This window comes from Ascaphus truei, chromosome 5, assembly GCF_040206685.1.
Source record: "Ascaphus truei isolate aAscTru1 chromosome 5, aAscTru1.hap1, whole genome shotgun sequence".
In the NCBI taxonomy this organism is placed as follows: domain Eukaryota; kingdom Metazoa; phylum Chordata; class Amphibia; order Anura; family Ascaphidae; genus Ascaphus; species Ascaphus truei.
In genome coordinates this window covers 288,924,258-288,951,473 of record NC_134487.1, presented here as the reverse complement: position 1 = coordinate 288,951,473, position 27,216 = coordinate 288,924,258, and the positions used below count along the sequence as shown (strand labels likewise).

The 27,216-nt window shown below is 44.4% G+C and overlaps 1 protein-coding gene across 1 annotated transcript; it reads right to left on the bottom strand.

Moving 5' to 3' along the window:
* Positions 1-894: 894 nt before the first annotated feature.
* Positions 895-27,216, bottom strand: LOC142496127 (aldo-keto reductase family 1 member C3-like). Its single transcript, XM_075602551.1, has 9 exons — positions 27,050-27,216; positions 16,214-16,381; positions 15,833-15,949; positions 14,210-14,287; positions 12,038-12,160; positions 5,988-6,097; positions 5,611-5,776; positions 3,983-4,065; positions 895-1,690 (listed from the first exon to the last, which is right to left on the bottom strand). Exons 1-9 carry the CDS (start codon positions 27,134-27,136, stop codon positions 1,648-1,650), a joined length of 975 nt encoding a protein of 324 aa, XP_075458666.1. The 5' UTR covers positions 27,137-27,216; the 3' UTR covers positions 895-1,647.

Genomic DNA, 27,216 nt, shown 5'->3' with positions numbered 1-27,216 from the left:
GGAGCCGCCCACAAGCCCGTAGCCCTCCCCGCAACATCCCCCTGACACAGGATGTAAGGGATGGGGAACGGGAGACCGGGGTACCGGAGGGGACCTGGTTACACTCGATTTCTCAGCGGTGGCTACATACCATCTCCTGGATTCCCCTGACCATGATTTTATCCCCCACTGGCTGGAACCTGGACATCATTCACCCACGATGTAGCTGGAGAAGGAGATCAACCTATTGCTGTTCCAGTGGCTGATGACAATCTTTATCCGTGGGAGTTCGTGTTTGCTTGTGGTACCATGCTGGTTATTGCATGATATGCTTATATATGTTAATCATCTTGTATGTGAGATACTCACCTTCAGCATTATTTTATTTTACATACCACGCTATGAGTTGGGCGCTTTTGTTGTTTTTTCTATTTTAGTGCCATGAGATGCTGAGCCATCTTTTTTGATTAGCAGCCAACTCCCTAAATATTAATTTCCTGCACTCAGGTCATTTATTTATTTCATAGTGGTCGTTATTAGTTTTTGTTTTACACTGCTCACAATCTATTGTCATTATTCACAATCCTTGGTGCACAATTTATTCACTTTTGTACACGTTACCCCCATACGATGTTGCAGGTTAACATTACTGCGGCTGTCCTTGGGCCAGAACTACAATGGGGTTATTGTTCTCTGTCATCACAATGTTACAGCCACAGTGCATGTTTCAGGGAGGGAACCCTCACCCATCCCAAATATATCACACATAGAGGTGCTGAGTATCACTATGCAGTTTGGATACATTCTGTCTTTTTTCCCCTCATAACTGGAATTATGTCGGAATGCATAATTAACCCATTTGCTGCCAGAGTTGTCCGGGAATATACTGCAAAGTAAAACACTTGACTTACTGTGTATGTTACATACATTTTATCATTCAAGGAAAGAGACACATACAACACGCTTTTAGGATCAGGCACCATGATATTATTAGACATAAACATGCATGTTTTCCATTCTGTTACTCTTACACATAATGATCAAAATATGCCTCCTTTTATTGCAAGAAACATATAAAGGATGTAATGTAGGGAGCCTTCAATACATCACCCAACCCCATACTGGCCAACATATGAAAGTTACTTTTAGGAAGATTCGTGATGATAATACGGGGGGATTTATAAACGTTCAATATCATTAGGAAGAGGAAATTATTTTTAAAGAGACAGCAAAAGAATGCTATCATTTTCAGATAAAAATCAGGAAGTCGCCCTCATAAAAAAGGGAGACATGATTTTCTACTGTATGCCCAAACCCATGGTGTGAATTATGACTACAGTCCAATTGCATTCTGGGAATGAGTAGGGCTAATTCTTGACTGAAGAATCGAGCCAATGAGTGCTAGAAAGACAAATGGATACCTGCTCTCCCTCTAGAGCTGGTTCTTGGTAGGGTCTCTTATTCTAGGATGATGATGTCTTTGTAGAAAAGTGTGTGGGACAGTTAAAAAGTTTGGGATCTTCTGCTCAATATTAGAATTTGAATTGAATTAGAATATTTGAATGTGTCAGGTATGGGAGAATTACCCCCATACTGTATGAAGGAGCCGCTTGTCATATTGTGGCACGGATGTTCAGGGTGGTACTCGAAACATGACATCCCATTCTCTTAATATTCATCATTATATGGGTACTTGGGGTGGTCCTTCCAGCTGGGGAAACAATGATAAAGTATGGATAAGTAATTGATAGGGAGATGTCCTGCAGTAGGAGAGCTGTATTAGGATATTGGCCCATATTCAACATGGTTCTACAGCTAAATGGAAGTTAGCACATAGCTGCCGGCCACTGATGACTTCACATTATACAACAAAAAACCCTCCTTACTCTGTACAATACTTACATAGTTACATAGTTACATAGTAGATGCGGTTGAAAAAAAGACGTACGTCCATCAAGTTCAACCTATGCTAAATTTAGACAACAGATACTTTATCCTATATCTATACTTACTTATTGATCCCAAGGAAGGCAAACAAAAAACCCCAGTGTCATATCATCCAATGATATCTCATAAGGGGAAAAATAAATTCCTTCCTGACTCCAAGTATTGGTAATCAGATTAATCCCTGGATCAACATCCTTCCCATATTTACTAATTTGGTATATCCCTGTATACCTTTCCTTTCTAAAAAAGATGTCCAACCTTGTTTTGAACAAATCTATTGTATCTGCCATCACAGTTTCCATGGGTAATTCATTCCACATTTGAACTGCCCTTACTGTAATGAACCCTTTCCTTTGTTGCGGGTGAAATCTCCTTTCCTCTAACCTAAAGGGATGACCCGAGTCCTTTGTACTGCCCTTGGGATGAATAGTTCTTTTGAAAGCTCCTTGTACTGTCCACGAATATATTTGTATATAGTTATCAAATCGCCTCTTTTCTAATGTAAATAAATCTAATTTAGCTAGCCTCTCCTCATAAGTTAGATGGTCCATCCCCTTTATTAATTTGGTGGCACTCTTCTCTGCACTCTCTCTAGTTCAATAATGTATTTTCTAAGGAGTGGTGCCCAAAATTGTACTCCATATTCAAGGTGTTGTCTTATTAATGCTTTGTAAATGGGCATAATTATATTTACTTCCCTTCCATCCATTGCCCGATTAATGCAAGATAAGATCTTGTTTGCCTTTGCAGCTACTGCATGACTTTGGGCACTATTGCTAAGCCTGCTGTCTACAAGCACTCCAAAATCATTCTGCCTCAAGGATTCCCCTAATTTGTCCTCATTTCATTTGTAAGTCGCCTCTTTATTCTTGCTTCCCAAATGCATAACCTTACATTTATCTGTATTAAACCTCATCTGCCATTTACCTGCCCAAGTATCCAGTCTCTCCAAGTCCTTCTGGAGAGAAATTGCATCCTACTCTTATTCTACTACTGTTCACAATTTAGTATCATCAGCAAAGATGGAGAATTTGCTCTCGATGCCAACCTCAAGGTCTTTAATAAACAAATTAAAAAGCAGGGGTCCCAGTACTAATCCCTGAGGAACTCCACTCACCACCTTAGCCCAACCTGAAAAAGTTCAATTTGTGACAACCCTCTGTTGTCTATCCTTCAACCAGTTTTCAATCCAGGTGCATATATTTTTATGGAGTCCATTTGCTTTATTTTGTACACCAACCTCTTGTGTGGAACTGTATCAAAAGCCTTTGCAAAATCTAAATAGATCACATCAACTGCATTACCCTGGCCTAAATTCCGACTTACCTCCTCAAAGAAACAAATAAGGTTAATTTGGCATGAACTATCCTTCATAAATCCATGCCGACTATTACTACTAATTTTGTTTTACAATAGGTATTCCTGAATATTTTCCTGTATTAAACATTCAAGTAGTTTCCCCACTATTGAAGTCAGACTTACAGGTCTGTAATTCCCCGGTTGTGATCTAGCTCCCTTTTTAAATATTGGCACCACGTCTTTTTTATGCCAATCTTGTGTTACTGAGCCTACGGAAATGGAGTCCTTGAAGATTAAATATAATGGTTTGGCTATTACTGAACTTACAGTAAATCGAGAAGTCTTGGATGTATGCCATCGGGGCCAGGTGCCTTATTTACTTTACCTGTTTATTTAGCCACATTGGTTTTGACTTATTTATTTTATACTTATTACCCAAGGGTATTGCCTCTTTATCTTCTACATTTTTCCCGGCAAAAACATCATCCCAATGTATTCCTTGTAGATTAGTCCTCAGTTGATCAAAATCTGCCTTTCTAAAGTTTAAGGTCTTTGTTGAACCCTATACTATGTTACTGAAATACTACAGCTCATTATACAAACAAAATGGTTATTGGGAAGCACAGAGATCCAACATTACTTGTGTTATATTATTATTATTACAAATAATAATATATTTAAATAATAATAATAAATTAAACAATAAATATATTATGACTGGTATTAAAAGTGGCAAGCCAATGATGATATTACTTACTGCTTGGTTTTCATATAGCGCATGTTTCTGTTGAGATCATCAAGAGATTTCATGTCTTCAGCACTTAGCTCGAAGTCAAAGACCTGAAGAAAAGACAGGCTCAGTCTTGGGACAGTGTAGGTGGGGTGTTTAACCAAAAATGGCGCTCATTGACATTGAAACAACAGTGATATAATCAATAAAATAATGATAAGGTGATACTTAAACAAACACAGTGGTTGATTGCAGCTGTAACCTGATGTAGGATTTCTTTCTCAATCCTTGTTTGAAGAAGTGGCAGGTGGATCATCAGGAAGCGCATACCATGTGGGAACACATAAGAAAATACTTATGGTGCAATATTGTGCAAACAGTTATTAAATGAATTGTCTAGCACAGAATGTAGACACAAAATACTCACAAACGTGAGGTAGGATACAGACACATAAAGGTATCTTTACGAATTGATGTCAGTCTGTAGGGTATGTTGATGCCAGGGGAGTGTGGTTCTCAGCTGACCTTAGGATAAAAACACTGGACATAGCGTAGACTGTTTGGCAATTTAATAAATGAAGTAGTTAAAATCCAATCTACTCACATGTAGCTAGATAAAAAACAGCATTTTAGATCTCAATGATCTCTGCACATATCGCTCGATGCTGCCACCGGATGAAGTCTCTCTCTCGGATCTTTCTCCTTCTCTGCTGTGCGGTTCACGGGTGCGTGTCAGCGACCGGAAGTGACGTCATCAGCATCCGAGGGTTCCGGTGGGTAGAGACAGCGTCACTCTACGCGTTTCACCTTTCTTGGCTCCTGAGCATCATCGGATGCTGATGACGTCACTTCCGGTCGCTGACACGCACCCGTGAACCGCACAGCAGAGAAGGAGAAAGATCCGAGAGAGAGACTTCATCCGGTGGCAGCATCGAGCGATATGTGCAGAGATCATTGAGATCTAAAATGCTGTTTTTTATCTAGCTACATGTGAGTAGATTGGATTTTAACTACTTCATTTATTAAATTGCCAAACAGTCTACGCTATGTCCAGTGTTTTTATCCTAAGGTCAGCTGAGAACCACACTCCCCTGGCATCAACATACCCTACAGACTGACATCAATTCGTAAAGATACCTTTATGTGTCTGTATCCTACCTCACGTTTGTGAGTATTTTGTGTCTACATTCTGTGCTAGACAATTCATTTAATAACTGTTTGCACAATATTGCACCATAAGTATTTTCAGTCTTGGGACAGCAAGAACTACAGTACTGAGCAGGAAACAACAGGAGAGGTGCAAGATTCAACGAGCAGGGAGTAAGGTCAGCGTAGAACACGGTCATTTATCTGGGATACAGTATACATTAGGCAGACATACAAAGGCATACAATAGAATGTAATATGCATCATTTTTGCACAGGACTGTGCACAGTTTTACATAGGAGAGTTTTATTAATTTCCATGTTTAATCATCTTGCAGGTAAACAAGAGTAATATATGTCTATGCAAAAAGTTAAGATTTAGGTGTTTTTTTTGGCGTTCCATATATAAATAAAAGCCCTGATGTTGAGCTGTTTAAAAACACATACTGTAATAGGACTATTGCATGCTTCCTTATAATTATAGACATTTCCCCTCTGTCCTCTTATTACCTTCAAGTTTCGTTTGATCCGGTATGGGTCAAAGCTCTTTACAAGAACAACAATGCCACGCTGAAGCAGGTAGCGCATTGCCACCTGAGCGTGCATCCGGCTGTTCTTTTTAGCAATCTTGAGCAACACGGGATCCTCGAGGAGGATGGGATTATGTTGGTCTACCCTGGAAAAGAGGAGGTGTGAGGTAGTGCAGTGTTTCACCAACTTGTGGGTTTGGGGGGTTAACAGTGACAGGAGGGAGGAGAGAGGAAAAAGGGAAAACCGTGAGAAAAATACAAAGAGAGGGGTTAAAGGGAAAAGGACTATTGATGTACTGGTCTAGCATTGATTTCATGGACAGTATACAGAAAGTCCAGTTCCAAGCTGCCTCTTACCAGTTCTGATCCCTGCAGGACCCCAGCACACAGTATCCCACCAGCACAATGTCCTGGGACTTGCAGAAAGCCAGCAGTTTGCTCTGATTCAGGTAGATGTGACATTCTACCTGCGGAGGGAATGGAACTGTTTAGGATTAAGCGATTTACCACTCCAGCCGTGAAACATTGTGACAACCACAGCACACGAAGGGACAAATGAGAATCAGACCACACCACTTTTAAGATGTATATAATATGGATAGATAAGCTAAACAAGGTGTCTGCATATTTATCTGTTGAAAGAGGAGTCTGCTAGCTCAGGTTTGGGGTGTCATTTATGAAAGAGGCGGTAGTACATTGAGATTCATTGCTAATTTCTCTGGATCGCCCTTTCTGGAAGATCCCTAACTGTTCTCTTTCTCACCCCACAAAGTAAAGCGCAAGATGAAGAAGAATGGTCGGGAGGGGAAGTTCTCAGCAGAAGTTATAGATAGATTAGTAATGAATCTCAATGCACAGCAGCCTCACAAAAACCTCCACTGTCATAAATAACACAAATCAATTATAAAATTCAGCCTCAAGGGAAAAAAAATATGTATATATTTTAATTATTTTTAATGTCTGCGTTTAATTATTTTTAATGTCAGAGTCTTTACATGCCTGTTTGATTAGATTTGTTTCTTCTTTGCCCCACTTATGTATAAGTAAATTTTTCTTTTTGTCCGGCTATTTATTAAACCCTCTGCTGCCAGGAGGTATTAGCAACACAATGCACTGGTCATGAGGAAGATACTAAGGTACATTTCTAACACTACCAGAAAAGCCTGCAATGTCATTAATACATTGCGGATCGGATAGACAGGTTGTTGGGGGGGGGGGGGGGGGGATTGATCCGGCGGTCTTGGTACATTTTGGCACCAATGACAAAGTTAGAGAAATATGGAGGGTCCTAAAAAATGATTACAGGGATCTAGGCCAAAAGCTTAAGGCAAGGACCTCCAAGGTAGTATTTTCTGAAATACTACCAGTGCCATGTGCTACCGCAGGGAGACAGTCAGAGATCAGGGAGGTTAATGCATGGCTAAGAAAGTGGTGTAGGAAGGAGGGGTTTGGGTTTTTAGAGCACTGGGACTCCTTTTCTGAGAGGTGCCATCTATATTCTAGGGACAGATTGCACCTCGATGAAGAGGGATCTTCTGTGCTGGGGGAGAGAAACAGATAATGAACTAAATGGAATAGATGAGGATACAAGGTGGTATGGAGGTAGAATGGGGGCAAGTGCAAGTTTGACAAACAGTGAGATACCCATAGTAAATACAGATAATACTAGAAAACTTCTAAAGACTAAACCAAGTGGGAGCAGAAAGGAAGGAGCAGATAAGATAATAGTACAGGCTGAAAAAAAACTTAAATGCATGCTTGCTAATGCAAGAAGCCTGACAGATAAAATGGGGGAGCTTGAATTAATAGCTACAAGGGAGCAGTATTATATCATAGGCATTACTGAAACATGGTGGGATGAAACTCATGACTGGACAGTTAATTTAGAGGGTTATTCTCTTTTTCGGAAGGATCGAACAAATAGAAGGGGAGGTGGAGTTTGTCTATATGTTAAACCGGATCTAAAACCTATTATAAGGGATGATGTCTATGAAGGGAATGATGAAAATGTAGAGACCTTGTGGATAGAAATTAGCAGTGGAGGTAAAAGTATAAAGAAAATGTTTGTGGGAATATGCTATAAACCACCAAATATCTGTGAGATTGAGGAAGCTAAAATAATTTGCAAATGGAGAAGGCATCAAAACTGGGTCATGTTTGTATAATGGGGGATTTTAATTATCCAGACATAGACTGGGGCAATGAGACTAGCGTTACAACAAAAGGAAACAGGTTTTGGGGGTGGTTAAAGATAATTATATGACCCAAATTATTGAGGAACCGACCAGGAGAGGGGCAGTTCTGGATTTGGTCATATCAAACAATGTAGAAGTAATAACAAATATTCAAGTTCTGGAACAGGAGGGCCTGAGCTTCCTGCGGTGTTGTGGGGGAGCCAGGACAGGGCTTCGGGGGTGATAGCCTCTATGATCTCTTAGTGGTGCAGCGCCTCCATCTTCTATACTCCCAGGGTAATGGGACAGGACCGGTATAGAAGAACCCCTCGGGTCCCAAGGTTATACTCTCCAAGTCACACACAGTCTTTACGGGTGCAGAACAGTCTCTTTATTTGACAGAGCAACAATCCCAACGATAAGGCTTCCAGCAGCCGCACACAATAGCCAGGACGGGTTATACACAGCTCACCTCCGCCCAAATACTTCCTCCTCTCCTTCCCTCCAAGTCACTCTTCCGACAGGATGGTCTGAGCTAGGGCTTCAATACCCCGTGGCCCACCCCCGAGGTTAGCCTCGAGGCGGCTCTTGAATTCTCCCCCATCACCCCTGGCAGTGGGGTGAGGGCATTGGTCCACCAGTCTATAATTCTATCAGCTCTACCTATAGACGCTGGTCGTTTCAGTTCCTCTCTCTCTCTTCCGGCACTCTGCGCTGGGGAGCCCGCAGCCTCCTGATACTCCTCGGACCGTTCCGCAAGATTCGTGGCTCACGGCATAATAACCGGCAACTCTAGACTCTCGATATCACTGTTCACTCGGCTCTTCCTAACTACTCTCTCGAACGAAGAACCAGCAAAAATAACCCCGCCACTCACCCGAGTTGGCTGCCAAATAAAGAGCTAGCCCCGCTCTTCATGGTGTCAGCAGAGCCTCCCCTCTTGCTCACGCTTGCAGCAGAGTCCAGGCCTGCGTCTACCACTCAGGATAGGGCTATGAAGGGGGAAAACCCATGATGATTACTGGCGCCTGATCTTAACAGGGCTTATCACAGTAGAAGGAAGATAGGTATAGCCTGAGCTGTTTACAGGGGGCTACACGGGCAATGGATGGAAGGGAAGTAAACATAATTATGCCCCTTTACAAAGCATTCGTAAGACCACACCTTGAATATAGAGTACAATTTTGGGCACCAATCCTAAGAAAAGACATTATGTAACTAGAGAGAGTGCAGAGAAGAGCCACCAAATTAATAAAAGGGATGGACAATCTAATTTATGAGGAGAGGCTAGCTAAATTAGATTTATTTACATTAGAAAAGAGGCGTCTAAGAGGGGATATGATAACTATATACAAATATATTCGGGGATGTAACAGGGGAGTAATCCCTGTTCAAGTAATGTGCCTTTAATCTAGCAGTGTGGTGGTTAACTGCTGCTAGTCTATTAATAAAAAACCACCTGCCTGATTTAGATTGCTTTCAAAAGCCTTTCTGTTGAGACAGGAAGTGACTCCTTAGCTCTGACTGAGAGCTGACCTTTGGAGAGACAGAGGAGTGTTCTTGAGACTCCCAGGAGAGACTGACCAAGAGAACACACATCTCTGGAGCTGACCGGACTTGAGCTCTGCCCAGCATAGCTGATTGCAAGACACCAAATAAGACTTCTAAACCAGGATGCTGATATTTTCTGTGCACGCACGGGTGCGGTACCAGGAGAGCAGAGAAGCTTACTCTACAGCAAGAAACAGATAAGACTTTCATAATTCAGAGACTACTTATATCTGCTTATTTCATGCTATATGTTTTGGGGCTGCGAGACCTGCTTGACTTAGGGAGTTGTGAATTAATTGCATGGTATTTTCACTAGAGATACTCCCAAGTGAATAGAAGCTTTGTTCCCCCCCCTGTGTTTGGATTATTTCCTGATGAAAAGGAAAAGGCACAATAAAGCCTATTATAATTTCACCTTATAAAGTCTCCAATTGTGTACCTCTGTGAACGTCCGTCTACAAGGGATAATACAAGGAGCTTTCAAATGAACTATTCATCCCACGGGCAGTACAAAGGATTCGGGACCATCCCTTAAGGTTAGAGGAAAGGAAATTTCACCAGCAACAAAGGAAAGGGTTCTTTACAGTAAGGGCAGTTAAAATGTGGAATTCATTACCCATGGAGAATGTGATGGCAGATACAATAGATTTGTTCAAAAAAAGGTTGGACATCTTTTTAGATGGGAAAGGTATACAGGGATATACCAAATAAGTATACATGGGAAGGATGTTGATCCAGGGATTAATCCGATTGCCAATTCTTGGAGTCAGGAAGGAATTAATTTTTCCCCTTAATGGGGTTTTTATTTGCCTTACTCTGGATCAATAAGTAAGTATGGATATAGGATAAAGTATCTGTTGTATAAATTTAGCATAGGTTGAACTTGATGGACGTACGTCTTTTTTCAACCTCATCTACTGTGTAACTATGTAATATTCAATTAATCCACAATTTATAGGGAACCTCATCTTACATTATAGCCAGGCCGCCATAATGGGGGAGAGCAATGACAACTGTCCCGGGCCTGGTGGCGGTGGGGGGGGGGGGGGGTCAGCGGACCGGCCTTCGTCTGGCTGCTGGGCCCCAGCTCTCTCCTCCTGTGCAGCGGGCCCGGCCTTCGGTGTAAGCCTCGTCAACTGGAAGTTTGGACCAACTTCTGGATTGCCCCCACAAAAAATATGGGGTGGTGTGTGTGTGTTTTGGGGGGTTGTGTAATGGGGGTGGAGGGAGTAATTATGTTGGATGGTGGGTTATGTTGGATGGGGGGTTATTCTGTTGGGGGCATGAGAGGGTGAGAGGTGAGGGCGAGAGAAGTGAGGAAGAGAGAAGTGGAGGAGAGAAATGGAGGATGTGAGAGATGGGGGTCTCGCAATGCCGCTGACACTGGGGGATAGGGGGAGGGGCAGTAGAAACTCTAGACCGGGGCCTTGGGAAAGCTGTCTGCGGCCCTGCATTATAACGCCCAAATACAGATATTCTGTCATTCGCTTGATTTCTTATCAGTAAAAGGGGTTACTGTGTTCTACCTGAAAAGGAAAGTATCCTAAATTTTCACTTGGCCCATAAGTAGCACAGGTGTGTGGTTGCTCTCTGCTTTACCTTGTGTCACTTCCGTATGCGACACAAGGCAAAGCAGCAAGTAACCACACACACCGGATTCCAGCGTCGGTGAGGAGAGAGACTGTCCCCGTTAAAAATACCTATTTATGTCCTGAATGACATAACAGATATCTACACCAGCCATGGAATCTACACCAGCCATGGAACCTACACCAGCCATGGAACCTATGGGCTTTGTTTTATCCACTGCGATTGCTGTTATTAACCACTCCCTCACCCTTTTGTACCTGTACTCCCTGAAGAACTTGGCTGTTTCTTATGAAGGTTGAGTAGTTGATGCAGAGACGTTTTTATTTCTATTTTTATTGTTTATTTTTATTTTAAGCATGGTCTTTTATGTATTTATTTTTTGAAAGGTCATATTGAGTTTTATACCACAGGATGGTGCTACGGCATTGATTGTGTGTATTGTATTGTATGTCTTTATTTATATAGCGCCAAAAGTGTACTCAGCGCTTCACAAAGAATACAGTACGGGGAATTATAATAATACAATAAGCGCAGCAAAATCAAACAATAGGAAAGGAAATCCTGCTCCGAAGAGCTTACAATCTAAGAGGTTTGAGGGGAAATTTACAGAGACAGCAGGTGAGGGAATAAGTGCTGTAGATGGCAGTGCTTGGCCACAATGGGTGGTAGGAGTGACTGGGTGTGGGACAGTATCCATGAGTACAGGCTGTTGGGATGCTTGATTTGTGAGACGAGTATTAAGGTTAGTCAGTATTAAAATGAGAGGGTTAACATAATTTACAGGGCAAGAGATGGCAGGGAGGCGTGGGTGAGATCAAGTGTGTATGTCAGGCTTGGGGGAGATCCCCAGGAGCAGGAAGGAGGAGATAGAGGGTGTGAATAGAGGATTTGTGTGGGTGTTTTTTTATTGTGGGGTAAAGAAGTTGTTGAAGTGACGTCACATGACACCGCGCCGCATTCAAAGTAAGGTGCAGGCGTTACCCAGGTGCAGAGCAGGCAAGGGGGGGCGCAGCCGAGGAAGTTTGCGCACCCTTGGCCCAGTGTACAGCGTGTATACATACTGGACAATATGATAAGTGTAGTAGTAGTTACCTGGTTACAGACGGGCTTGTGCTTCAGTCCCGGTTTGTTGAGGATCTGTTCCAACTGTCTGCGGTTAAAGTTGGAGACACCAATGGACTTCACCAGCCCTGCGTCTTTACACGCCTCCAACGCCTGGAAAAGCACTTTGTGTTTAGTGTCAACGGGGGTTATTTATTATTTATAAAATATTTTACCACAAACCAAAATACATAAAATGTTACCTCTCATTTCCAAGTGTGCCCTGGGCACAAAATAAAGTTGACAACATTACAATTTACAGTTCGAAAGGTGTTTAAAATGGGAAACAACTGAATTCTTATAGGAACTTAGACAGGAGGCAGATTTGAAGGACTTCTGTAAATTGTTCCAGAAGTGGGGTGATCGATACGCAAAGGAAGAGCGACCAGATTCTTTATTGAACAATGGGACTATAAGCACGGTTCCGAGAGGTGGATCTAAGGAGATAAGTGCTGTGTAAAGTAGGGGCGAGACAGGAAAGATGGACGTTGTATTTGAACTCAAGGGATAGCCTACCTAGTTTAGTTAACATAATCACATAATCATTACTGGTGTTGAAGTTACATAGTTAATCAAAACAGCATATTGAGTGGTAAAGAATGTCAAGTTTCCTCCCCATAGTCAATAAATGACATTAGCATTTACTGTGCAATGCGCTTTCTGCCCAATGTGCTTAAGCCAGATTTATTTCTATAAAGTATACCCAGTTTGGGGATAATTTTTGGATGTCAGTTTGTTGGTATGCAAACCAAATGTTAAATGGGAGTCAAGCCACATAACCAAATATTTAGTACCTGAGGCAAGATTAATGTTAGAGCCGGATATAATCAGTAGCTCTGTCATGGGAAGCGTAAGAAATGTAGCCTTAGTCCCAAACCCCATAGTTACTGTTTGTCATTGTTTTTAAACAGTTTGTTTTGGGTGATCCAGTTTTCAGCCTTTGAAAAATCAGATTGCAAAACATATTCAAGGTCAAAGAGGCTGGGACTGCGTCCATATAGGATAGTATCATCAGCGCATACATGTGCAGAGAGGTTGTCTTACAAACTGTGGGCAGGTCAGCTATAAAGACAGACAAAAGAAAGGAACCCCAGAACAAAGCCTTGGGGAACATCAAAGGTAATTTCCCAGCGGTTAGAGCCTGAGATAGACATATGCTGGGATCTTCCTGATAAATAAGAGTTTAACCAGTTTAGAGCATGTGGTCCAATACCAGAGCACTGGAACTTGTTAATCTTAATAGCGTGGTCAACGGTATCAAAAGACTGCAAAATCTAGGATATCGCACCAGTCAACTGTGCATGTTCCATACCACATTGGATCTCATTGCACATTTTTAAGAGGGGCGTTACTGTGAAGTGATTTGGTTGAAAGCCAGATTAGAATTGACTAAGAAGATTCGACTTCTTATAAAAGTTGCTTAGTTTGCAATTAACTTTTTTTTCCATGACTTTGGACGCCAGAGGTTAGAATAGAGATAATTCTGTAGTTTGAGACGACGTATTTGTCATCACTTTTGAAGACAGGGATAACTCTGGCGGTTTTCCAGGCCTTAGGGATTTGGCCAGAAGACAAAATTGAGTTGATTATGGAGGCAATTGGTTTAGCAATGACGGAGGCACCAAGACTTAGGAACTTAAATTGCAATTAGTCCAGCCCACATTGATTGTACGGAAGCTTCCAAAGCTAAAATAATCTCTTTTTCAAACACTGGGCTTAATTCAAATTCATGAGTACAGGGCAATAAACTGCAATACTGCAGATCAGGCCTATATTGACTTCAAATGGGCATTTTCATGCCATAGTGCTCCGGTTGGCACTATGACAATTTAATTAAGAATGCCCAAAGTCTACTAGTGATTCCCACCCTTATCCCATACAATGGTGAGTAAACTCTATATACCAGAAGGGATGGAAATGACTAACAGGCAGCCCACCTTTATCCCAACACCCATGTAAACATCACTCGTATATAAATCACAGACAGAGCTTGTCGCCTAAGTGTATTTAGTACAGTAAATCCCCAGCAGAACTACAACTCCCAGCATTCCTGTTAGCAAAAGACTAAGAGATTGGTGCTACTGAATCCAGTCAATAAACTGGAACCACTGATCCAATAGACACATGGTCTGCGCTACTGGCTCCTGTGTGTACACTCCGTACCTCCCAGGTATCACAAATATCTGTGTTGTGATAAATACTGCAGCCTTTTTCATCCACAGGATAGAGGTCATCTCCAGGCTTAAAAAGAAATAATAATAATATATTATAACATTCAGGGATTTATTCAGTCTATTTTTTTTTAATGTTCAGCCCCACTGAAAAGGTGCTTTCCCAAGTTTACAAAAACAACATTTTGTAAAAAGAATTTAACAATTTAATTGTCTTCCTTAAACAAATGTGACCATGCTTAAAGCAAATATTTGTCTGTTTGTGTTTCTTTAGGAAGTTATTACAAATCCCTTTTCATCTGAGTCTCTAACTGGGAGAGAGTTTGTCAATTATGTGTTTCCTCTGCGGACCCACCCTGTGCTTATCAGAGAGGTAAAAAGATAGGAGGTGAGAGGCTTTCCTGTGCAAACTCTTGTTGATCACACATTGACATCACACAAATCAAACCCCTCCCATGTCTTAGCTCACCATCGTTACAAATATATTTAAAATACTTATTGGTACCAGAGTTTAGTAAAATAAAAGCATTAATCAGACAGGTGTGGCCCCTTAAACAGGTCACTGGCCGGAGGGTACTTTAGTTCTAGGGACCTTAAAGAAACATCTATTGGACTGCACCAAGTCCTGGAACACTTTCAATGCAGTTAGTATTGGTTATTTCAAGGGTGCACAACTCTTGTCCTCAAGCCCCCACCCCCCCCGTTCCCCCTCCCCAACAGGTCAGGTTTTCAGGATATCCCAGCTTCAGCACAGGTGGCTCAATCACAGGCTGCCTAACGTAAGCCATCATATTCATTTTATCACCATTTAATTTGTTTAGTTTGTGTTTGTGACCCGAATTTCTGTTTTCGATGTAAACGCTGTAAGAGCCGGGCATGGGGGGTTACATTTAATATATGAAGCCCGTTTTAAGAGACTGAAAATTGTTCCAGAAGTTGGGTGTTTGGTAGAAGAAGGAAGAGCTTCTTTATTAAACCATGGAACCTAAGCAGGGTTCTGGAGACAGATCTAAGATAAGTGCTGTATACAGTAGGGGGTAGAAGTCTGCTCAGATAATTGGGTAACTTGTCCAGTATTTGAAGGAAAGACAGGAAAAAAGTATTTTGCTTCTGGACACAAGGAAAAGCAAACCTAGTCCAATGTTGTGTGTTGTAGTTACATTAGAAAATACGGCAAATTGAATTGTATAGAATGTCGAGTTTGCTGAGTGGAATTTAAGGTGCTGTAGCATACACTTTATCCTTATAGTATAATATAATATTATATAGTATAATATTATATATATACGCTCTTACGACACTTTGCAACGTTGTTTATGTGTATGTGTATATATATATATATATACACATACACAACGTTGAAAGCGTTGTAAGAGCATTGGATAAGCCGTTTTGGCGTTGTAAAAATGAACATAGGTATGCATTGCACAGCGTTGTATAAGCCATTCGTTGAAAAGCGAAGCGTTGTAAAACGAGGACTGCCTGTACGTTGTTTCTGGACACAAGGGAAAGCAAACATAGTACCATACACTATTTCCCTATAGTCAGTAATTGGCATTAGCATCTGCATTCCAGTTTTAGGCTTTTAAATAACCCAATTATTGGATAAACTGACCTTAAGCTCCATGGGTGACTGGATGAGGAACAGATCCATGTATTCCAGCTGAAGATCCTTCAGGGATTTTTCCAGGGCTGGACGAACCTGGTCGGGTACTTGGAAAGTATTCCAAAGCTGAAAAGGCAAATGGAGACGGAGTCAATTCAGTTTAGCACTGGAAAGGGGAAGTATTGATTAGAGGAAGGTTCCATAAAATCTTCGGAATCTATGGAAGACCTGAGACGTATATGTGGTCTGTTTAATGTTGCCCAAAGTTGTAATGCACATACAGTATAGTTTATCAAGTTCTGAGAACGAGCACAACCATGTATCAATGTTTCTTGGCTAAAAACAGCACCACATTTATCAAAAATCAAGCAATGGCATTTGTTTAGATACCTTCCCAGTGTAGAACAGGTCTTCTCTCTTCACTGTCCCATCTGAAATCTTCGCATTTATGGCCCGGCCAACCTCTGGCTCGTTGAGGTATATGAAGGCACAATCAATGTGGCGATATCCAACTTCAATGGCCATCTTGGTGGCCTCCTCTGCCTTACTCTTGGGAGTCTAAAAGTATTATAATATAATAGTAATGTGCTGATCACTAAACAATATGTAGAATATTAATAAATTAATTAATCCCCAGGGCTAGTGTTGGAGAGATGGGGAGCAGTATTGAGGAAAGCAAAGGAGCACAGCTGGTATAAAGATCCACAGGAAGAGTCCTATAGAAAAAATGAAGGGCACAACTCCAGGCTAAAACTGAGGGTAGTTCAATGTATAAGTGCACAGGGACAGAAATACAGCCCACACACCAACGCGTTTTGTCCCAGGGGACTTTATCAAGGTGTATCACATAAACATACCCCCTTACCTTTATTATCCCCGTTTCGCGCCAAAATCACCCGTTTGAGCATACTGCGCATGCGCGCCAGTGACGCGTCGCATCCCTATGACATCGCCTCATAACCTCCCAATCTCCTCCAAACCTGAGACGACGTCACTGCAATGCGTCCGCTTCCAACCTGGAACGCACGGCAGTGATACTCCCATCGGGTAGAGGCGGAGGAGAGTTAAAAAATGCATTTTTTATACATCAAATTTATTAGTATGAAAAAGAACGAACAAACTTACATATAACAGAACGGATCCATAAGAATACACAAAAAATGCTTATACTAAGGTCAGAACATAAAAACAAACAAAATACAGGAAATAACCATTGATAAATAAAGAAAGAAGGATACTAAAGCAATCACAAACCTGTAGATAGACATAACTATCACTAAGTCAAACTCAGAAATAAATCATGATTTGTATATATATGTATAATAATAATACAATTAGTTGATATGAGTTAATTAAATAATAATTAACCATAAACTAAAATCCTAAATAAGAATAAAGACTGGATGTATGTGATTGTCTGGGACATAGTATTCTATATGGATAAAGTAATATATAAACATTAATCATTCAAAATTAATTTTACCAAAATTGAACTCCATATAAGGATGAAACAGATGGACACCAATAGATGAATATGCTATAATATTCAATAATTGATATCATAAACAATTAGATCATACATAAGAAAGCATAAAGTATCAATGTAATACAGAACCCTTCTCCACTATTGAAAGTGGAAAAGGTCCCAATCGATATTCATACCGTGAGGCACTCTGGTTCTTAATGTAAAGATCCAGAATGCCTCACGTTGATCGAGCTTCTTGACCCTATCACCCCCTCTGGGTAATGACAAGATGGACTCTATACCTTGAAAGCTAAAGTTTTTTAATCCACCTTTAATGCAGTTGGTAAAATGTTTGGGGACAGGATGGTCCAAATTCCCTTTAGAGATTAATTGTACATGCTCCATAATGCGCACTTTGAGGTTCCTAATGGTTCTTCCAACATATTGGCAACCGCACCCACAGGTGATGAGGTAGACAATATATGTGGATTTGCAGTTAATAAATGATCTAGTAGCATGAGATTTTCCAGTTTGACTGGATACACATCTATTCGATTTATTCATATAACCACAAATTTTGCAATTACCACTGGGGAAAGAACCATTAGGAACTGTATTGCAATGTATATCTTGTGAGGAAAAGAGACTCGGAGATAAAGAGTTCACAACCGTTTTGGCTTTCCTATAGACAATATTTAGACCTGAAGTTTTGTATTGTTTCAATATGGGGTTCAAAGAAAGAACCGACCAATGTTTCTTAAGAATATATTTGACTTGTTCAGCTTGGGAACTAAATGAGGTAATAAACAAGGGTGTGTCATTAAACCTTAAACCCCTCTTTGAGCGGTCAGACAGAGTGAGAGGAGCCCTCCAGACAGTCCCTGGATTACGGAGATCACGAAAGTGCTTCTATTAACTGCTCTTGATGCACTGACTTGTTGTAAGTGCATTTTTAAATAATTTTTGCCCAGTAAAGAGAAATATACTATATACTATTCTATGGGTGTGCGCTTCTCTCTTGTTTTTATCTCTTATGAGACTAAAAGTAATGAAACATCCTAATAAATTATAGTTGGGCAATTTGTCTGCGTTAAATAAAAAGACCCACCACATACACATTGTTAATAAAAACACCTTCATGAAAGTATGGGCTTCCAAATTATTTTTATTTGTATTATCCTTGCCTGAAACATTTGGCATAAGCCCCTTTTTGCAGCTACTGGATGAAGTATTTGTTTGCCCTTCAATGGAGATTTTGAATATGAAATAATGAGATTCAACAAAATGTTTCATACACCCTTCTCCATACAACCCTTGTTATCAGCCCAGTCAGGAGACAGGACAGGAGAGTTGGGGGCACTTTCCTTGTGTAAGGAACCACTCAAGACACCAAAACATTACAGAAAAGGGAGATGCTAAATTAAATTAAACCCCTCGTACCAGTGCTGAGAACATTGTCGGCACTCTACAAAAAATTATTTTAATTGTATCTTTTTTCTGTTGAGATCCTATGAAAAAAATAGAGCTGCAGCCCAGGATGTGACGATAGCCTACAAAGGTATATTAATATTTACACAAAAATAACTGGGTTTGAACTTAACGAGGCTTAAGATATAATAAAGTGATTTTATTCCTTAGGATAGGTGAACACATGAATAATACAGTAACAGACAAGAAGTACACTTACTTAGGGGTTGGGGAATGAGAAGTTTGATGTAGCATTTCTCTTCAGCAATCAGGTAATCATTCAGGTGATATCAGGTAATCATATCAGCAAACGAAGACATAGTCACGAATGAAGACAGAATGAAGACTAACCCAGGATATATGGGGAACAGCAGTTTATATACCTTTTGTCCCTCTATCCTTAACCTGAAGTACCTGTGATTGGTGGTCCTTATCTCCAGCCAATCTTTGATGGGGGAACACGTTTTAGGACAGGCCCCCCTGCTAGCTGGCACATGCGCAGTAGAACTCTGGGGTCTCATTTCTGTAGCCCCCCACAGGCAAATGGAATGCCAGCCAGTCTACCCATCTGGACCTCTAGCAAGATAACCTTTGTTGAAAGGTGATAACTGGGACACTTGGAGCATGCTCTGGTTTGAGCCTCCTCCGCCCTTAAATCATCAGGGAGGGTGACAAGACCCTTTGCACAACACTTAAATCCTAGACATTGGGGTGCCTCTTGGGCCATCTGCTATCCTGGTAGACAAAGGAATTTCTCTGAGTCTTTGTCCATACCTTGGGACACAATGTTAAACATAAAACATAAACGTATTAAAATATCCGGTTCTATTGGGTCTAGCAGAACCAAACTTCCCAGTTCTCATGGCCGGAACTGGGACACCATATGATCCAAAAAGCGACTTGCTACGACCTATGGAACCGGAGTTACACAAATGCACATTAAATAATTTTTCATTTTAATACAAAAATCTCCGCTAAAAAAGAAATCTCAGCTTTTCACTAAATCCCCATTGAAAACAACGGGCTTCTCCGCCATAGACTTTCAATGGTAAATTGCCGCCATTGAGGTCAATGGGGTTTCTCCGCCATTGAAGTCTATGGGAAAAGTCCCGAACCTTCAAGGGGGTCCACACCCCGTCGGGTTGGTCCAGGCAGGTCAAGGATGGTTCTGCAGTGATGCCGGAGCAGTGACTGCAGACACCCCAAACCTTGATCCGCTGGGCCCTCCGGAACCGGAGATATGGAGTACCAAAATACAGCATTTCACACTTAGTCATTTTTCTGAGCCGTTTCTGCCACCGCCGGCAAAGCCTATGGCGCGACCCGTTCTTCTCGGTTCGACCCTTATCGGGGGTCCAGGATCTGGGGACCCGGTTGTGGTCGAATGGGGGGACGCCTAGGGACTAGGGGCAAAAATAATTTTATTCCTAGGGGCCCTAGAACTGTTTATTCCCACGCCACTTGACGTTGACCTTGACTTGTAAGTGATCAAAGCTCTCCTATTGAAAATGTATCCGCTTTGCGGTTTGCGGTCTGGACGGCAGCCAACTTGTTCTTCGAAAGTTACCTCGAGGAACCTCCATTGAAGTCATGAGCCCATTGACTTTCAAAGGGAAACCGCCGCTCTCCCTCTCGGACGCCACCTGCTGGTCTTTACAGGAAACAGGACTAAAACAACAAGATTCTCCATTAGAATGCATGGAGCCCTAATGGCGGCCAATGGGGACCTGCAAAATGGTGCCTGAAAAGGCGGGAAAACTTCACAAAGAGCTATAATCATTAAAGGACTATTAACCCTTGTGCTCCCGGATGGATTCTAGTGTGTGTGTGATGCAGACACTGAGTAAACCAGACATTACAATGGAACAGGGGAACAGGGAAATACACATGTACATGTCATTACAGGGGTTAAATCACTGTTCTGGGTCTTAGCCCAGTTAACACTTTGACTCCCGGGTGAGGTCAGGGGATGGCCAAATGGGGTATAACCCCTTTGATCCCGGTCCACCCCCTTTCTCCCTCTACACTTCCCCTTCTTAATGGGTGAGCTGTGGCCCACTGGCCTTAACGGGGAGTGGGGCACTGCTGGCACCATTAATGAACTCAGTCTCAGAGGGATAGTCCTGGCGTGAAAGTGCATCAGCATTGCTGTTTTCACTGCCCTTCTTGTGTTGAATGGTAAATTCAAATTCTTGCAAAGCCAAGCTCCATCTCAGCAGTTTGGCATTTTCCCCTGATACCCTCTGAAGCCAACTCAGCGGATTGTGGTCTTTGATGACCGTGAAAGCCCTCCCATAGACATAGGGCTGGAGCTTTTTGAGTGCCCACACAATGGCCAAGCACTCCTTCTCAATGGAGGCATATGCCACTTCCCTGGGGAGCAGTTTGCGACTTAGATACACCACAGGGTGCTCTTGGCCGTCGTCCCCCACCTGGCTCAACACAGCCCCCACACCAAAGTCTGCGGCATCAGTTTGTATGAGAAATGCTTGGTATAGTCTGGAGCAGCCAGTGTAGGGGCTCCAGCCAGCGCAGTTTTCAGGGCCTGGAAAGCAGTTTCACAGGCAGGAGACCAGGTAATAAGCACAGGCAGTTGCTTCTTGGTCAGATCAGTCGGGGGTTTGGCCAGGGCGCTGTACTGTGGGACAAATTTTCTGTAGTACCCTGCGGTGCCCAAAAATGCCATGACCTGTTTCTTGGTTTTTGGAACAGGCCACTCAACTATGGCTTCTACCTTGGCTGGCTCTGGCTTCAGATGCCCTCCACCCACCCTGTGCCCTAAGTCAGGGGGGCGCAAACCTTTTTCCCTGCGCCCCCCTGCCGGCGGTCCCCTCTCTTCCGCGCCCCCCCTAACCACCATTGACCCGCCCTCCGGTGTCATGACGTCACGTTGCCATAGCAACGTGACGTCACATGACCTCGCGGCGTCACTTTGACGCCGCGTTTCCATGGCGACGCAAGAAGGAAGCCGCCGGAGTCACGGGTAAGTATGGTTTACAGAGGCCCTGCAGCTCCCCGGGCACTTAATTTAAGTGCCTTCAGGAAGCGCGTGGGGCCTCTGTAAACCCCGCGCCCCCCCACCGGCAGTCTCGCGCCCCCCCTGGGGGTCGTGCCCCACAGTTTGCGCACCGCTGCCCTAAGTACAAGACTTCTGCCATCCCTACCATACACTTAGTGGATTTTAAGGTAAGCCCAGCCTCCCTGATCCTATCCAGCACCGCAGCTACATGTCCTATGTGGGATTCCCAGGAATTACTAAAGACAGCAATGTCATCTAAGTAAGCCCTGGCATAGCTCTGCATCACTTCCATTAACCTATTGACCAGGCATTGAAAGGTAGCCGGGGCATTCTTCATCCCAAATGGCATCACTAAGAACTCATAGAGGCCACTTGGAGTGATGAATGCTGACTTCTCCCTAGCCTCCAGGGTCAGTGGGATTTGCCAATAGCCTTTGCTCAAATCCATGGTGGTCAGATACTTTGCCCCCGCGAGTTCATCTAGTAACTCATCCATGCGGGGCATGGGGTAAGCATCTGACACCGTCCCAGCGTTGAGCAACCGGTAGTCCACACAAAACCTGGTGGTCTTGTCCTTTTTAGGAACTAGGACTACCGGACTTGCCCAAGGGCTCTGGGACGGAGTAATTACCCCTAGGGTCAGCATCTCCTCAATCTCTCTCCATACTGGTCTTGACCTCTGCTGACACTCTATAAGAGGCTGCAGGTCCCCTGTGTGCACTGGGTGTTTGGTGAGATGTGTGGTCCCTGGCATGTCAGTGAAGAGGGCGCTATACTGAGCTAGCATGTTGATGTGGTATGTCTTGTGCCTCTCAGGCGCTACCTTTACAACATAGTTGCACTCATTCACCTTTCGGATAACCGAGTACGGTCCCGACCAGGCAGCCATCAGCTTGTTCTCCCGAGTGGGTTTGAGAACAAGTACCTGCTGTCCTGGGATGAATTCTCTGCTACAGGCCTGCTGGTCATACCATCGCTTTTGCTTGGTCTGAGCAGCCCTGAGGGGGTCCTGGGCCACCCCCATGAGCATCTCTAACCGGTCTTGGAGATCTTCCACATACTGGATCACTGAAGCATCAGTAGTGGTAGTCTCCCCTTCCCATCCCTCATGGAAGAGGTCTAGAGGTCCACGTACCCTGCGGCCATATAGTAGCTTGAAGGGGGAGAAGCCTGTAGATTCTTGCGGTACCTCTTGGTAGGCAAACAGCAAGTGCTGCAGGTGAATCTCCCAGTCTTTCCCCTCCGCCTCTATAAAGGTCCGAAGCATCTGCTTCAGGGTCCCTTTAAACCTCTCACATAATCCGTTTGTCTGGGGATGGTAAGGGGTAGTGCGCCGGTGCTGTACACTGCAGGCATCCCAGAGACAATGTAACAGTTCACTCATGAACTGCGACCCCTGATCGGTTAGGATCTCACTAGGGAAACCTACCCTAGAAAAAACGTTCAGCAAAGCTGCTGCCACTGTCTTGGCACTTATGGTGCCAAGCGCTACCGCCTCAGGGTACTGGGTGGCAAAATCCACCACCGTGACGTTGTAGCGCTTCCCTGACCTGCTAGGAATCATGAGGGGTCCTATCAGGTCCATTGCTACCTTCTGGAAGGGTTCCCCTATTATCCGTAGGGGTCTCAGGGGTGCCTTCACACGGTCGCCCGCCTTACCTACTCGCTGGCAAGCATCACAAGAGTGGCAGAAATTGCTCGCATCTCGGGATGCCCCCGGCCAGTAGTAACGCTGCAATAACCGGGCTCGCGTCCTAGTGACCCCCTGATGTCCCGCTAACGGAATAGAGTGAGCTACCCATAACAGTTGCTGTCGGTACCCCTGGGGCACTACTAGCTGTCGCTTACCGGTCAATCCCTTCTCTATCCCCGGGTTCCCTTCTTCTCTGTATAGGAGTCCCTTATGCCATAGGCAGCGTTCAGTGCCCTCCCCTGCCTGAGATTCATACGCCCGAAGTCTCACGCCGGCCAGGGTAGGGTCTGCCTTCACTGCCTCCCTAAACTGGGCTCCTAAGTCTGGCCACCCCCCAGTCATGTCATTGTCAGGTGAAGGGGACAAGGTAAGGGGAAACAGTAAGTCAGCCTGTGGTTGCAACTGATCCTGGCTTACCTCCCCGGGCTCTTCTGTGCCCTCCGCTAACGTTGGTCCCAAAGGCTGGGGAAATGGAGCAGCCGCCGCTGGCATTGCCGCGGTCTGGCTCCGGGTAACCGCCGCCACTGCAGCGGGCTGGGGCACCCGGTCGTAGGTGCAGGTCATCGGTCCCAGGTCGTTGCCCAAAAGAATGTCGGCATCCAAACCAGGTAAAACCCCCACCTCCCGCACACCCTTGCCCACCCCCCAATCAAAAAAGATGCGGGCCACCTGCAGGAAACGTGGCTCTCCGTCGGCCACAGTGATCTGCATCCCAGGGCCTGGGATCAATTCCTCTGGCCGGACCATATCTGGTCGGACCAGGGTCACTGCGGCTCCTGAATCAAGCAAGCCGACTGCTTGCCGGTCACCGACTGTGACCGGGGTAAGATGTTTGCTCCGGCCGCCCGTCTGCTGCAGGTCTGCGCTGAGATGTCCTCCGCTCCTGGCTGTAGGCACCGATGAAACCGGGACAGGTGCTGCATGGGACGTCTCGCTGGGAGTTGTTTCCATGACCGGTCCTGGTTCTTTAGTGGAAGCCACCCGCACGCGGGCTACCGGCTTCGCAGCTGGGGTGCGTTGCCCTCGATAGGGTCCGTTGGATCGCAGGGGTTCTGGGCAATCTGGTCTGATGTGACCAGTGCTGTTGCAATTGTAGCACCGGCGCTCATGCCGGAGCTCTCCCGCCTTGGGTGTCCCGCTGCCCGCAGGCGGCTTTTGGGTCCACTGGGGGGTACTCACAGCTTTGTTAGCCGGTGCCGGCATGGTCGCCGCTTTGGCGGGTGCCTTGGTGGTCATCTGGGAACGGCTGACCACATAGTCATCTGCCATCCTCGCCGCCTCGGTGTAGGTCTTGGGCTTTTTATCATACACAAAAGCCCTCACCGCCGGCGGGCACTGCTGCATGAGCTGCTCCTGAAAGATGAGGTCCAGCAGGCATTGGTAAGTCCTGGCCTCAGCGCCCTCCACCCAGTGTAACCCGTACAAAGCCATGCGGGTCACATAAGTGACATAGGTCTCCTGAGGGTGCCTCTCCTCCAGCCGGAACTTACCCCGGTAAGCTTCAGGGGTAAAACCGTGCTGAAATAGCAAAAGTTCTTTCAGGTGGTCATAGTCATCAGCATACTCCTCTGTAAGCGCCATCAAAGTCTGCTTAGCCAAGCCGGAGAGTAGCGGGTCAAAGCGTGCAACCCTATGCTCGGGGAGCACCTTGTACCGCCGGCACTGCGTCTCGAAGTTCCTTAAAAACATGTCGATCTGATCAGTGCCTTCCACGTACCTGGTGAGACTGTGCTTGTCCAGTTGGAGTTCATCTTTGCGGGTTTGGACCGAGGGGCTGTAAGCGGGTCTGTTCACTGCCATTGAGATAAACTTTAGCCGCTCCTCCGCTGTCCCTCGGTCTCCCCACTTGGTGATCAGTGCCAACATTTCGGAGGTAAACGGGCTGGTGGCCGTAGCCATCGGTGCCCCTCTTGTTGCACTTGGCCCGGGAGGTGCACTTGTCCCCTCCCCGGGATCCTGCCGCTCCGGCACTGGGTTCAGTCCCTGATCTCCGGGCGGCTGTACAAGAGCAAGCTGCGCCGTACTCTGAGACGCTGCAAGCTCGGCTTCATGAGCTGTGATTGCGGCAACCATGTCCTCGACATCCTGGTCCACATATTCCAGTCCATATTCACGGCACTTGTCTTTTAGCTGATTTCTAGTTTTCAGGTAATATGCACTCTCCGCTTCACTCATGGTTCTGGGTCGCAGCAGGTGAGGTGGTGTGACAACTTGCGTTACTTGAGAGATCTCCAAGCATGAGCTCCGGGTGTCCTTTAAATTTTCGCAAGCATTCGCGGGGGGGGGGGGGGGGGGGGGTGGGTGGTAGAAGAGGGGGTGGGGGGCGACACTCACGCTGCAGGGGAAGCTGAGCGCGGTAGAAAGTTAAAATAATTTGTTTACTTAAGCGCCGAGCAACAGTGAGCGTGTGTGCCCGCGCATATATATATGCAAGTCACCTCGCCAAGTACCGCCCGCTCAGTCAGCTCAGCCTAACTCATTTACCCGGCTTCAGTCCACGCTTCTCCATGGCAATGCAGCGTCAAATGACACCACGGGGTCATGTTACGTCACGTCAATTTCCCCTCCAACTGCAGTGAACATGGCTGCGTGGTGTCAAATGATGCCGCGTTGCCATGGCAATGGGACGAGGCACAATGTCGTGGTGCTACACGGCGTCACGGTGCCATGACATAGGGTCTGTGGGATACTGGAGCTTCTGGAGCTCAAAGTTTTAATAAGTTAAGCGGCACTTATTGATGTGTTACAAATTAAAGAAAATTAAGTATAAAATATACTTTTTAATTGGTAAACAAATGTTTTTGTCAGTTTTCAAATTTCCAGGTAAACTTTTCGTTTTGCTTTCTCCATTGCTGATAAAGTAATTATGAAGCCATAATTAGTCAAACAGATAAACATAAGTAGCTGATATGCTTGAATTTAACAGACCTGTAGAAAAGGAGCACTGCCCCTTTAAAGATATATTTAAACCATGGGTGGCATGTATCAAACATGGTGCAAATTGCGAGCAGCGTCAAATGAATGAATCTTTGAATTGCTGCTGCTTACATTTGGCACCGATCTTTGTGGAGCAGAGGCTAATCCCCCTAAACCTGGCACAGAGAGGGCGGAAAATTGCACCAGTTACAGGCGCAACTTTTGATCCATCTCATTATAATAAATGATACATTTTGGGGAGCGGTTATAACAGGAGTTAATGGATGGCTCTAAGGCTACGGCCCTGGTGTCGATGCTACATGCGCGCCTGCAAGGCTGGCGGCACGTGCAGCTCTGTTCTCCGGTCTGTGCAGAGCTGCAACGGGGACCTAGCCTAACTCCTCTTATAACTGTCCCCCGAAATGCTCACGATGCAAGTTGTGGCAAAGGATGAAAGCGCCTTAATACATTGAAAATTATACACTTGTGGAATGTTGTGGAGGAATGCTCCAGTTTGTGATACTTCATACATACCCCCCACAACCATGCATGGTGTCCGCCTGTCATCTATCAACACTCTTTTGCAGAGAGCCCCTCAAACAATTTCCTGTTCTAACTAATGGAGCATGAAAAGAACATGCTTGGAACAGCGTGTTACATACTCACATTTGGTGTGGCGAATGTTCCAAAACCAAGGACTGGGATTTTATGCCCATCATTCATCACAATGCAGGAATCTTCCTTGAGTTCCATGGTAGGTCTGATCCGTCAGATCACTCCCGGAGTCATAAACTTCTCTGCTCTCCCAGATCTCAGCTTGGACTTTAACAAGT

Coding starts and splice junctions, on each gene's coding strand:
- LOC142496127 (XM_075602551.1), bottom strand. CDS start 27,136: ATGGAACTCAAGGAAGATTCCTGCATTGTGATGAATGATGGGCATAAA. Junction 6,098..12,037: donor ACAAGCCCGTCTGTAACCAG/GTAACTACTACT, acceptor TTCCCTCCGCAG/GTAGAATGTCACATCTACCT. Junction 5,777..5,987: donor TCCTGCAGGGATCAGAACTG/GTAAGAGGCAGC, acceptor CCTCTTTTCCAG/GGTAGACCAACATAATCCCA.